The sequence below is a fragment of the Antrostomus carolinensis genome, unplaced genomic scaffold, assembly GCF_000700745.2.
Source record: "Antrostomus carolinensis isolate BGI_N321 unplaced genomic scaffold, ASM70074v2 scaffold44729, whole genome shotgun sequence".
Lineage (NCBI taxonomy): Eukaryota > Metazoa > Chordata > Aves > Caprimulgiformes > Caprimulgidae > Antrostomus > Antrostomus carolinensis.
In genome coordinates, this window is record NW_010338747.1 from 1 (window position 1) to 12,028 (window position 12,028).

Consider the following 12,028-nt stretch of genomic DNA (forward strand, 5'->3'; position numbering starts at 1 on the left):
CTTTGTTGTGTAACCGTGTGTGTGTCCGGGGACGGGAGAGGGTTTGCGGGTCTTTTTGCTGATTCAGGTGGGTTGTTTGGGGTTTTTTTTTAAAAAGCAGGGTAGTAACGGGCAGGTTCCTCCCTCGAACGGGATTCGGGGGAACTTGTGGTGCCTCTCGAAGTGATGGCTTGGCTGCCCCGGTGTCTGAGGAGCTGCGATGCCCATCGCTCTGCTGGAGCTGATGCCACTTTCCAGAAGTGCTGGAGAAAACATGAGAACACATTAAAAAAAAAAAAAAAAAAGAAAAAAAGAAAAAAAAGGAAAATAATTTATTGCCATAACCCCATTTCTCGCTCCGGTGAGCCTGGCTCGCAGCTCCAGGTCCCGTCTGCGAGTGCTGCTGCCGGTGTGTCTCCAGTAAATGCACCCACGGGAGTTTGGGCCGAACACAAACCCACGGGAACAGCTCCGCTCCCTTTTCCAGTTTTTTTTTTTCCAGCCGTACATCGGAATGTTTGTAGTTTGTCCAAGTTTTTCTCCCCAGCTCTCTCTTAAGTTTCTTTCTCAAAAGTCTTTAATTTGATTTGGAAATGATGAAGGAATGCCCTCTATCAGTGTGCTCAGTTTCTTTCCAAACCCAAGGATTTTTAACACTTGGTATGTTTTTTAAACTCCTTTTCTATTTTCTTTTTTCTTTTTTTTTTTTTTTTTTTTTTTTTCTTTTTTTTTTTTTTTTTTTAACCCAGTCCCAAATCACAATGACCTCTAAACAAGGCAACTCACTTACCACGCTGGGGGTCTGGGCGATGCTTTTCTGCCCTTGGTGGGTGTGTGTCAATGTTTGGTTCTCAGCAGCAGCGCAGGAAGTCTCACTGTCCTGGTGAAGTCTGTTGAAGCTTTGTTATCAATTAGCTTTGTTACTAAAATGGGACTGAGAATGTGCTAATTTTATGTCATCTGTGGAAAAAATGATAAGTCATTTCTGATAAAAATATATATAGCTTTTCATGGACCCATTGCATCTTCTAAAAAACCCCATAAAATCATCAAGGAATTGTGAAGGATTTCCTCTAGAACCGCGGGTGTGGTATCATGCACAGAATATTTGCAAGAGAAGATGGAAAATGACTTCCTGCATCTAACAGATGGCTTTAAAAATTTCTTTTTCAGGTTTGAGTTGCTCTTACTGACTGCAGCAATGGTGCAGAAGTATCAATCCCCCGTACGGGTGTATAAACACCCTTTTGAGTTAATTGTGGCTGTAAGTATTAATTTTTGCTGTAATTTTCTTCCTTGACAGTTCCTTGTGTTGCAAAGGGGTTAGTGGGCTCTGTGTGATGGGTACTGTAGAACATACAATCTGAAATGATACACAGAATATGGGAGGTATGTGTTTTGGTAATTTCTTCTCTACTCTGAGTATTTTTTTACATAATATGTTCTCTTTTTCTCCCAAAGTTTAGATATAGTTCATAGATTTATTTTAAAGTTAGAGCAAAAATGGACTCGATGCGTACTTCCCAGTTGGTTCGGACTGGGAGCGATCTATTCCAGCATGGGAGAAAGTGTCGAGTGCACTGATTTAGAGATTGTTGTGGTTGCATCTTCCTCAGGACTAGAGAGCACAGAGAAAGCCCTGAAAACAAGGATAAGCCTGAACAAAAGAAGATAAGGCGTTCTGAGTGTTGGTAATACTTTTTGGGGGAGGAAAAAAACCAACCCTATTGCTGTAGGGGCCAGTGGGAGGGACAAAAAAACCTTTTGGGGGCATAGTTGCTAATTTGTGTGCTAATGTTACAAATTGTGACAAAAAAAGGAAGAAAATCCTGATTGGGTTCCCTCTTTATTCTCTCTCTCCCCCTCTCCCTCCCTCTTTTCTTTTAGGAAACAGAAAGGAAGTAGGTATTTGACATTTTAAAGTATATTCAGCCAAATCCACAGCTGTGTGGCTCTCATGAGTTACAAAGAGGAGTTGAGGAGAGCAGTTCTGCCTGATAAGAACAGTTAAAACTAAATAATAATCTAGAGAGTAATAGTTTTGTTTCACTTGCTGAAAATACTGTGTTTAATGGCTTCAGAGAAGAGTTTTAATAGTGTTCGTAGTGTAAATATTTAGATAGATCACATGGTTTGAAGTGCAGAGTTCTTTACAGAAGTGATCCTTCACAGTCACAGAGCAAAAAAGAATTGGATCACTCTATGGGGAACAACTTCAATTTCCTTTTATCTTATTCCTGAAGCTGTCTCCAGTACTACACATGCAGGTCTTGCTCTTGCAAACACTTCAAGGCAGAGAAGTGGTGATTTTCATGAGTGGTGAAGAATCTGGCTGTGATATGTTGAAGGTCTTTTAGGAGTTTACTGTGCTTACTGACAGCTGGGCTTGGGATGGTTTCTAATTTAAATGTGATTGTGTGGGTAACTCCTTCAGTGGAGTATACTGGTTCTTGGTCTTAGTCAACAAACGAAAATGAGTTTCTTGGACAAAATTCTCTGTTTGCTGAACTGACAACTCTTTTTGCTGTTGTATTGAAGGCAAAAATTCTTCTCTTAAATTATTTCTTCAAGGATATTTTGAGTTAAAATGCTGATATCAGGATTTTTTGCAGTGCTTTACTGAGTGAGATTAGAAATGCTTCTGACTATTAATATTAACTTCGAGTTCTCAAACTGTTGTGTAGCTTGGGGATAACAGTTTAAGAATAATCTTTAACAAGTACTAAGTCTTTTCTTATGTGAAAGCTTTTTTCTCTTGTAGAAAGAAAGAGGCTGTACTATGTATGCAACCAGGAGAAAATAATAGTTGAAAAATTAAAACAGTGAACTAAGAGGAGAAGAATGTTTATAAAAAGAAACAGCTGAGCAGGATGCTTTCTGAGACTAGAAGTTTACATTAGTGATACTACGTATGATTTATTTCATCTATGCCAGGGCAGGGAGTTATCACTTGAACTTGGTCAGAATGTGGTCACTGGATGAACATCCTTCTCCTGCCGCGTTGCTTCTGTTATGTTATTGGTTTTTAAATTTGTAATTCCTGATGGTGAGCTATCAAAACTGGTCGTGCATTTTCTGAAGTATATAGAGGAGTGACTCCATGAGCCAAATTCTTTAAAGAATATGAACAGTACGTGATAGTTTCACACCTTTTCTTACTGTTTTCCCTTGGTTGAATAGTGCTTGCATAAGCTGATGAAGTATTTTTGGAAAGAATATTCCTGTCAAAGCTTGTGCTCACTAAAGTGGCAGTGCTATGTTGCATATTCTCAACAAAAAAAAGTGCTGTAATGTTACTGTAACTGTATCAGCAGCTCTTCTGAAATGAGGAACACATCCTGACATGTACCAAGCTTGAATTTTAAGGCACCCAGCAAACAACTTCAACAGTGTTTTTTGTTTGAGGTTTTTTCTCTGTCCCTTTCATACACACCCCACGCCTGAGATAATGTGTCCTCAAATAGAGGTTTAAACCCACACATCAGAGACTCTCAGCTGTCATTAAAAAGCCTCTCAAATAAACCTTTGGTCAATGTGGCAGTGGTGTTTTGTGCTGAGCTGTCCAACAAAAATCAATGTTTCTCACTTAGGTCTTGTTGTGTGGGGTCTCATCTTTGTCTTAAGGTGCTGAGTACTTTTAAAAATTTTATTTGGAAAATCATCTTCTGTTCCCTGAGTGTTTCATGGAACTGAAGAGATGATTCATTCTATAGAGTAGTAATGAAGATCAGTGTTGGTGTCAGCGAAGCCTGTGTGGACTGTAAAGATTTCCTGGATGATATGTGTTCCAACTAGGAATTGGAGCTCATTAAGTCAATGAGTATTTAGCTTTCAGACAGAGAAATCAGCATAAAATTCTTCTTTTCTACAAACAAGCAAGTGAATGCCACTTGCTGAGTGTATCATTTACACTACAAACTTCCTATTTGCCCACTTTTCCTTTCCTGGGTTTCAAAGAGGTACTTGAGGGAGAATAAAGTACAATCAGCATTCCATTCATCCTGCTTCAGTGTGTTTTGAAGTTTTGTTCTCTTTGTGAAGGGTGAGTGCAGCTATATTGAGACAAAAACCTGGATTTAATTCCACTTTGATCCAAACCAAGATTGACAAGGCAGGTGTTTTGCAGACAGTTATGATATAAAGACTTGTAAAATAGATGCAGTGAAAATTCTTTTTCTGAATTGAGTTGGTGTTGAAAATAAGTTTCTCTCTTGTGTTCCTCCACCAAAATCCAGAAATAATCTATTGATTATTTCAATAATGATCTAAGGTATCACTGTGACAATGTTCTTCAAAGCATAACCCCTTATCTCAACTCTGTGAGAGAACTGGTGAAGTGCAGTTGTAAGCAGCGAGCTGGGAGATCCATCACTGCACACTCCTTGCCTCACTTTATCATTAAAGGCAGGCTCCGTAATATCTAATATAAGCTAGCTGCCCTGAAGATTTCTGTTCAGTGGTGAATTGTGTGGTTCCAGATAATATCTGAGTTGCCTTGAGAACAGTAAGAGCTGGATGCAAATCTTTTTATGAAACTATCTCCTGAACTTGGAAAGATTCAAGAATCCTGGGCTAGTATTCACCACATTTTAGTCTTGACGCCTACCACAGGCCATGTGATTTCACCAGATGATTGCCAACGCTGACATGATGACTTTGGCTGCTCTGTGGCATGTGTATCATGGTTGACTTCTTGAAAACTCTTTGTGTGTGCATATATATTTTTTTTTTTTAAATAACCCAAACAACCAACTTGCACAGCTGTTCATCAGACTGAAGAGAATCTTGCCTCATTTCTCTTCCTATTCATATTGGAGTTTATGTAATGCTGGAAGCAGCTGAAATGTGGAAAAATTACTGTTTACTTAGACTCACTTGTCAAGTTACCAAGGTTAAATATATTGCAGAAAAACTGAGAAGCTGCTTTTATAAAACTTTTAAAGATCATATTTTTAAATTGGCTTAAAGAGGTTTACATTTAAAGTAATACAGGGACTTTGCTGAATAAGTAGTTCATAATGTTAAAGTGCAGTTAAGAACTTGAATCTTGAAGGTTTCTTAACACACATGAGGCTAAAATTAACTTTGGAGATTCACAGCTCATTTCCAGTCTGACATGCATTAGATAATTCTCCTTGAGTTTAATTTCCAAAGTAAATTTAAATAATGAATAATCAGCTACCGTGGCATTCCATGGGTGGAATTTATGCATCATTCAAAAATAAGTAAGATTTTTGAAAGAACCACATTGAATTGAACCATTAACCAGAGGGTTTTTGGTTTTCTTGAGTTTCTGGGAGCTCTGTGGAAAATGTATTGCTCTTCAGCCAATTTAGAAAACGTCCTGTTTACAGCCACAAATTACTTGGCTTCAGAAATAAATATGAATAGCAATGTGACTGAACACAGCAAGTGTACTCTAAACTTGTCCTCTTACCTTTAGTCAGTTTAACATAGATTTTAAGAACTTGTAGCTTTGTGAAAACTAAGATTTTTCAAACCTGCTTGTGCAAATAGACAGACTTTCAAAGGTATTTTGCGGTCTTTGAATACCTAAAATAGTGTTTTCACTTTGTTAAAGTTCCTGGCATCTGTCAACTTCCACTGGTGCCAAACAATGAGGAGGAGTCTGTAGGTAAAACCAGACATCAGTGTCAAGCTTGCAGTTGTAGAAATAACACATTTAATTTTTATTTTAAAATCAAAATAGCAATTAATCTTGCACTGCCTTGAGGCTGAAAACTGCTTCCTTCCAAACTGCATGTTATCATGAAAATCCTTTAAAAAAAAATAGTCTCATGTTTTTCCTCTGTTCTGATAGAATATCTAAAGTGTTTAAAGCGTGGATGTTTCTCGATAAGTATAATGTGTAGTGCCCTTTTGATTATGTTGTAATTTTAATGGTTCAGATTTACTGCTTTTGGACAACAGGCTGACTGGCTTTCTTTGGTTTTATAGATCTGAAAACAACAGTGTTTAAGGTAAATCTTCATGATTTAAAGTATTGCTAAATTACAGGAAAGTGATAAGATTGGAGATGGCATAAACACGCTTCAGTGATAGAGCAAATTAGAAAAAAATTATCTATTTTTTTTCAGATTGACAAATCAAAGTGTAATCCCTTGATCTAGATTGTAATGAGTCTCCTGATCAGGCAGTACATAATCTTTTCATTTTAAAAAAATAACTAATGTAGCAAGTGCCATACCTGCTCATAAATCCCTACCATTTTTATTCCTTCTAGTCTCATTTTCTTTTTCTTGGAAAAAATGTATTCCCCTTATCACGTAAAGAGGGGCTGAGAGGCTGAAGAGGAAAGGAAACCTTTCTCCAAGTGCTTTTTAAAGCACCAAGTAGGCTTTAAACGTCCAGAGCAGTGATCTGTTGCCCCAGCACTTTCTTGAGAGTTTGTCTTGGATACTTAAAGCCCGGGGAAGGGAGCAGATCGAGTGTCCAACTGCTCAGCGGTTTTCCCTTCGGTTGTACAGCTCCCAGACTCTCACCTACTTTGCTTCCTGTCTTTGCTGAAAATTCCGGGTTATTTACCGTTGGAAATGCGTTGGTAACGGTAGAGCAGTGCCTCGTGTGGGTTTCCTTGTTTCCCATTAACTGTCTGCAGTTTAACTGCTGGTTTCTGTTGGTGCTGGTGGTCTCTTGCGTTAGCAGACGCTGTAAGAACACATGACTTTTTTGGTCACTTGTTTGGAGTGGGTCCTGGTTAACAAATGTAAGAGTTAAGTTCAGCACTAGGGAAAAATCCTGACGTGGCAGCCTGCTCGCTGTGCGATTGACATGCTGTTTCATGGCCTGCTCAGATATTTCCATGGCTAGCTGTTTCCTGTTTTTTTTTGTGGGCAAACACATGACCTGACTGTAGCTGACAGCTGCAGTTCTCTTGTTCACCAAATGCTTTTAGTCAGGTTTTTTTTTTTTTAACAACTCTTTTACACTTTAAGAGCTAAACCACCCCTGCTGTCAAACCCTGAAAGGTGTCGATGGAAGAAAAATATGTATCGAAACAGTTTTTGTTGCTTTGTTTTGAAAGCACTCCAAGCTTTTCACCCTTTGCAGGTGTTTTAGCTTCGAGTCTGGTGTGAAGAGCTGCTCTAGGATCTGTTGATCAACCAACTGATATGACCTTCCAGTTAAAAATCTTAAAGCTGTGTGAACCTGGCAGAAAGGAAGTGGTTAACATATCCCACAGAGTCCTAGAAACTTGTGATATTGCAGTTATGACCTGGAAAAGATGTCACTTCGTGCTTGTAATGTAGCGTGTGGTTAGCCATTAAGCAGCATGTGTAAAAGCCTTCAGAACCCTGTGGGAAAGAGATATGGGGGTTTTATTTGTTTTGGTTTGTTTTGGTTTTTTTGTTAATTCTAAAAATATGTCCAGTGAGGAGCCAGAGGTTGCTCAGTGATCAGAGACATCAGCTGCAGATGTAGAGTGAGGTGTTTCTGGAGGATACGACCAGTTAGGTGCATCTCCAGCATCAGCTCCCATGGAGCTCTGGCTGCTGTCCTACAACAGAATATTTCAGCTGCTGTGGTTTTAGGAAACAAACACACCGTGAAAGAGGGAGTAGAGGGAGAGCCTGAGAGATTGGAAGCAACCCCTGAGGACTTACCATAGTGCACGTTCAATCAGAGTCCAGATTTTGGAACACAGAATTGTGGGGTTTTTGTTATGATTCTCCTAACCAAAATTGGTGTTGCTTTGCACTTAGTTTGAATTCAGGATGTTTCTGGAAGGAGGGCGGTGATGTGATCTTAAAATTTGTGTTCTGAATATAGAACGAATCTTCTGAGAATTTGCAAGGAAATCTGTTAATTAGCTCCAGTTAAAATTAATTACAGGTTAGTCTTAAATGGTCTGTTTTCTTTTCTCCCAAGTGAATTTGTCTTCACATTTTTCATGTAGTTTGAAATTACTGTGTACATATTCTAAAAGAAGAAATAGGCTGTTACACTGAATTATTAACGATTTTTATCTCATTTTTATGATATGGTTAAGACAGGTCAAGTTAGCAGCCCAGGTAAAATGTTAAGTAGGGCCTGTTCTGGGTGATTTAATAATCTGGCTTTCTCACAGTGGTTTAGCATGCAGCTTATCTCACTTGTAATCAGATAGTGATGTTTGAGGTGAGAGTCACGCCAGGAGCTCGTGCTGGTGGAAGATCTGGTGGCACCGTGGCTGGGAAGCTTGTGCTGGAGGGGGCTGCCCGGCATCATCTGGGCTCTACTGAGCATGGGCAGCTTTGCCAAAAGAGTACAGGCAAGTGATGAGCCATCACAATTTGAGATCAATCCCAAGGCCTTGGCTTTTCTCTACATTGCTTTTGCTCAAGTAACATTGATTTCCACCCAGTCCACAGAGGTTTCAGGTTGTGGCTCAGGGGTGCTCTCCTCTAAGGGTCAGAGAAACGTCACTGAGTACGTGGTTTCCCATCGTGGCCAAGTTGGTGTTCCAGCTTGTTGCTCTTGTTGCTTTCTTGCAAGGGCACATTCATCAGCAAGAGCAAGCCCGTTTAGGGAGCCAGGCTGCTCAAAAGCTGTCTTGGAAAAAAGGAAAATAAACACCTTGTTGGCCCGACTTCCTGACCAGGCTGATGAGCATCCCCGTGGGGCAGGTCTGTCAGTGACCTGATGGCAGCTGCCCATGAGAAAGGGGAGCAACTCAGCAGGCTGTGTGTGTGGGAGCCCTTGGTTCCCTGGGGAAATAATTAGGGATCAGCAGTTGGAGCAATGCTGAAGCCCATGGCTGTTCCAGTAGATGAAGGGGCGGTTAGGAACTCCATTCAGCAGCCTTCAGGCCTGGCATTCCTCAGCAGTGACAAGGATTTGTAAATTGTGCTTAATGGCGCGGAGTTGTGAGTTCTGCCAGTTGCTTTGGCATAAAGGGGACTCTGTCCTTACCTTAGAAAAATGAATTTTTTTTTTTAAGTATTTTGTATGAGGTAGTGGGGTGGCATGCTAGCTGACTGGTTGGTTTTCCTGCTTTATTTTCATGTATGAAACTTCAGATTTGAACATTTTCTGTCTTGGATTCCTCTTTGGTTTTACTTCATGATAATTGGATTTGGGGATTTGATATCAGTAAATCTGAACATAAAAATAATCACAGGGCTGTTGGAACCTAACAGCTTTAACTCTGGTGACAGCAGAGGGATCGTGGGAGGGAGCAAAGAGAAGCTACCCTTTTGTATTATAAATGAAGTTCTATTTAAACTGTTTTAATTCTTAATGATATATGTTTGGGTTCTCTTAAATTAGCGTTTCAAGACTTTGTAGTGGTCAGATTTATGAAGTTAAATATCTGAATCTGTAGAGTTATGTATATTTTGGATTACTTGTTGGATAATTACAACTGTTTTCATTCTGATGTTATTTATATTCAGAAAACTTGAGTGTAGGTGTTTTTTGGAATATATGCAGATCAAGCAGTTGAAAACTACATTGCAAACCTCTTACCTTCTCAGCCTCTCTGTGACTGATGACTTTCTGCCTGGCCACCTGCTGCTGTTATGCTGTATCATATTGCTTTGATAATAATAGGTGTCATTTTGTGAAAATGAATGTTTCTCTGGTGATGGTCAGGATAGTGAAGTGTCATTTCTATTTGTTTATGCCACAACAGAAGGGAACAGTTAGTTTCCTGCTAAAAAAAAAAGTGGTTGTGTCTCTTCATCTAGTGTGAAATGCAAATGCCACAGACATTGAGTCCAGGTCAGGAACATCAGTCAGCAGAACCCATTGCAGAGGATATTTTTCTGGCTATTTCATTCCATGTGTAAATTATGCTACTTAATTTACAAACCTCTCTCTTTGCTGTGAAATTCACTGGCGGCCTGTGGATAAATTCTTCATTGTGGAATTGGCTGCTCTATGAAATTACCTATTTCTATTGAAAGTGTGTCATGGTCTGCATGGTGCAGCCACGGATGTTGGAATGAACAGAATTTAAAGCAATTTCACTTGAACTTGTTTGTTTTGTGTTGACTAAACCGATTCTCACTTTTATTTGCCTTTCTTTGCTGTAAAGGAGGGTAAAGAACTGATGTCTATAGTCTGCAATCTAATTGCTTTTTAGAAAAGAATCAAAGGAGTTTTGTCTGTTCTTTTTAATTGCCTCCTCTTTTGAAGCCAGGTGGTATCTTTCTGTTTGCATTTTACTGGGGAGTAGGTTCAGGGGTACAGGAGTCGCACCACTTTCCTGTGCTAATGGTGCATCTAGCAGCGGTGTTACCTGGTTGTTGGTATCTTCATGGTGTGTTTGGATGCGGGGAGAAGGGCTGTGTTCTGTTTCCTAATGAGAGCCACAGCACTGACCTGCACCCTGAGGCAAATCTGTCTGCCTAGTGTGTGATGTCTCTGGCTGTGGCCAAGGATGGTATCTGCCTCTAGGGAAGAGGGTAAGAATGATAAAAACACAGGGGAAGGCTCTCTCGGATGCGTTTTCATCCTCTAGCATGTGCCTTGACAGCCTTTCCACTCCAGAACGTGCCTGTTGTCTGCAGTAGCACTGCTGTTCTGTCTTTTCTGCCCTGTGCCTGCCCAGCTCCTGTCTGGAGCCACGGCAGCTCTGTCGTGACAGCCTGCAGCAGGAGCCTGCACTTCCCGATGGGCTCTGTCAGGAGATGGATCCTTCACCCAGAGCCCGGCTGCTGTGTGCTCAGCTCGCACCGCCTGTTCCCTTTGCTGGAAGAACCCATCAAACCCTGCTCGCTTTCTTGGTGCTGCTGCTTGCCCTGTTAGATCTGTAAGAGATCTCCCTCAGTTTTTAAATTATTCTTTTTCATGGTGATGAGTCTTAGTCTGTTTAATAGTTTATGATTCCATATGAAAAACCAGTGGTGTTCTGTACTGTTGATCTTCCCACCAATTTCCAACCTTTTTGAGGCAGACATGTATGTAAGCTTAAGATTTTATTTTTTTAAATATTACTTTTAACTTCCCTCTCATATTTCATTCTGATGACATGCCATTGACATTAGTGAATGGTCAAGCTTTAATTGATGTACTTTATAAGCAAACTAATTAAAATTTATTGCGTACAGCCACTCTCTATCTGGAAGCTGGTATTTTGCTGGTCTAAAAGCCAAACCTTTACAAGACCTTTATGGTTGAGCCATACTGCTTGTCCTGAATTGTACCTTTTTGGCAAAGCTTTCTTTCCCACACTGATTCCGCTCTTGGTAGTGTGAAATCATTCTTGTAGTGCTCAGAGGCCAGTTGCCTCTGGGCCAGATGAAAACCTGGTGGGTGCAGTCTGAACAATGAAGTCCAACCTGTTTCACTGAACCAACCTGCGATGGGGGGGGTGATCTGGATGGAGATCAGGAGACTTTGTTCTTTGTGGTAGTACAAGCCTCTAACCTTTCAGACAACGGTTTAATGAGGAATCTTGAGCCTGTACTGCAGCAATGCTGTAGTCATCCTTTCCTCCTCCACTCATAAATTAGATTTTGTCTGCACAGTAATAATTTTATTTAAAATACCCTAACATATTCCAGATGTTAAACATGTTTTAATAGACCTGCTTATTGAGAGTGTCTGTGATTCTAAGACCAAAAAAGTGATGAATACCAGTTGTAGGACTCATAAAAGTGAGACTTGAGCATGGAGCAATAGAGCAGTAAGGAATATTTGACTGTTCCAAAAATAAATCCTCAGTGAATACAGTAGGATTGCAGCTGAATTTTAAAGTAAAACTGCAGAGGAACCAGACACGCAGTCTTGTTAACTGGAAAGGAATGGGGAAGCTAAGTACCTAATTCTGCTTTCAGTGTGACAGTATCCTGTGCCTTTGTGAGATGTCAGCGATGCAGAGCATAGTTGTCATTGTTCAGCTGCTGTAAGACAAGTAATGGATATTTACAAACAATGGTAAGACAAACAGAATGGCTTACAGTCATTTTGATGTGTGTATCTTAAAAATTTCAAGGAAAGATATGCTCCTGTGTTGTGTGAAGGTTTATATATTGCCATTGCTGCAGAGAAGTCTGAAGTGCTTGAGAACAGCCGGAATTCTCCGGCAATCACAGGTGAGTTT

At 40.1% G+C, this 12,028-nt stretch overlaps 1 protein-coding gene across 1 annotated transcript in view; it reads left to right on the top strand.

The window, feature by feature from the left end:
• Positions 1 to 1,180: 1,180 nt before the first annotated feature.
• The window catches only part of LOC104518230 (SEC14-like protein 1), a gene marked incomplete at its 3' end in the record, with an annotated part of 38,083 nt that continues 27,235 nt past the window's right edge, over positions 1,181 to 12,028 (top strand). Inside the window, exon 1 of the mRNA XM_010175610.1 lies at positions 1,181 to 1,243. Coding sequence (XP_010173912.1) covers positions 1,181 to 1,243 — 63 coding nt within the window. The remainder of the gene's footprint in view (positions 1,244 to 12,028) is intronic.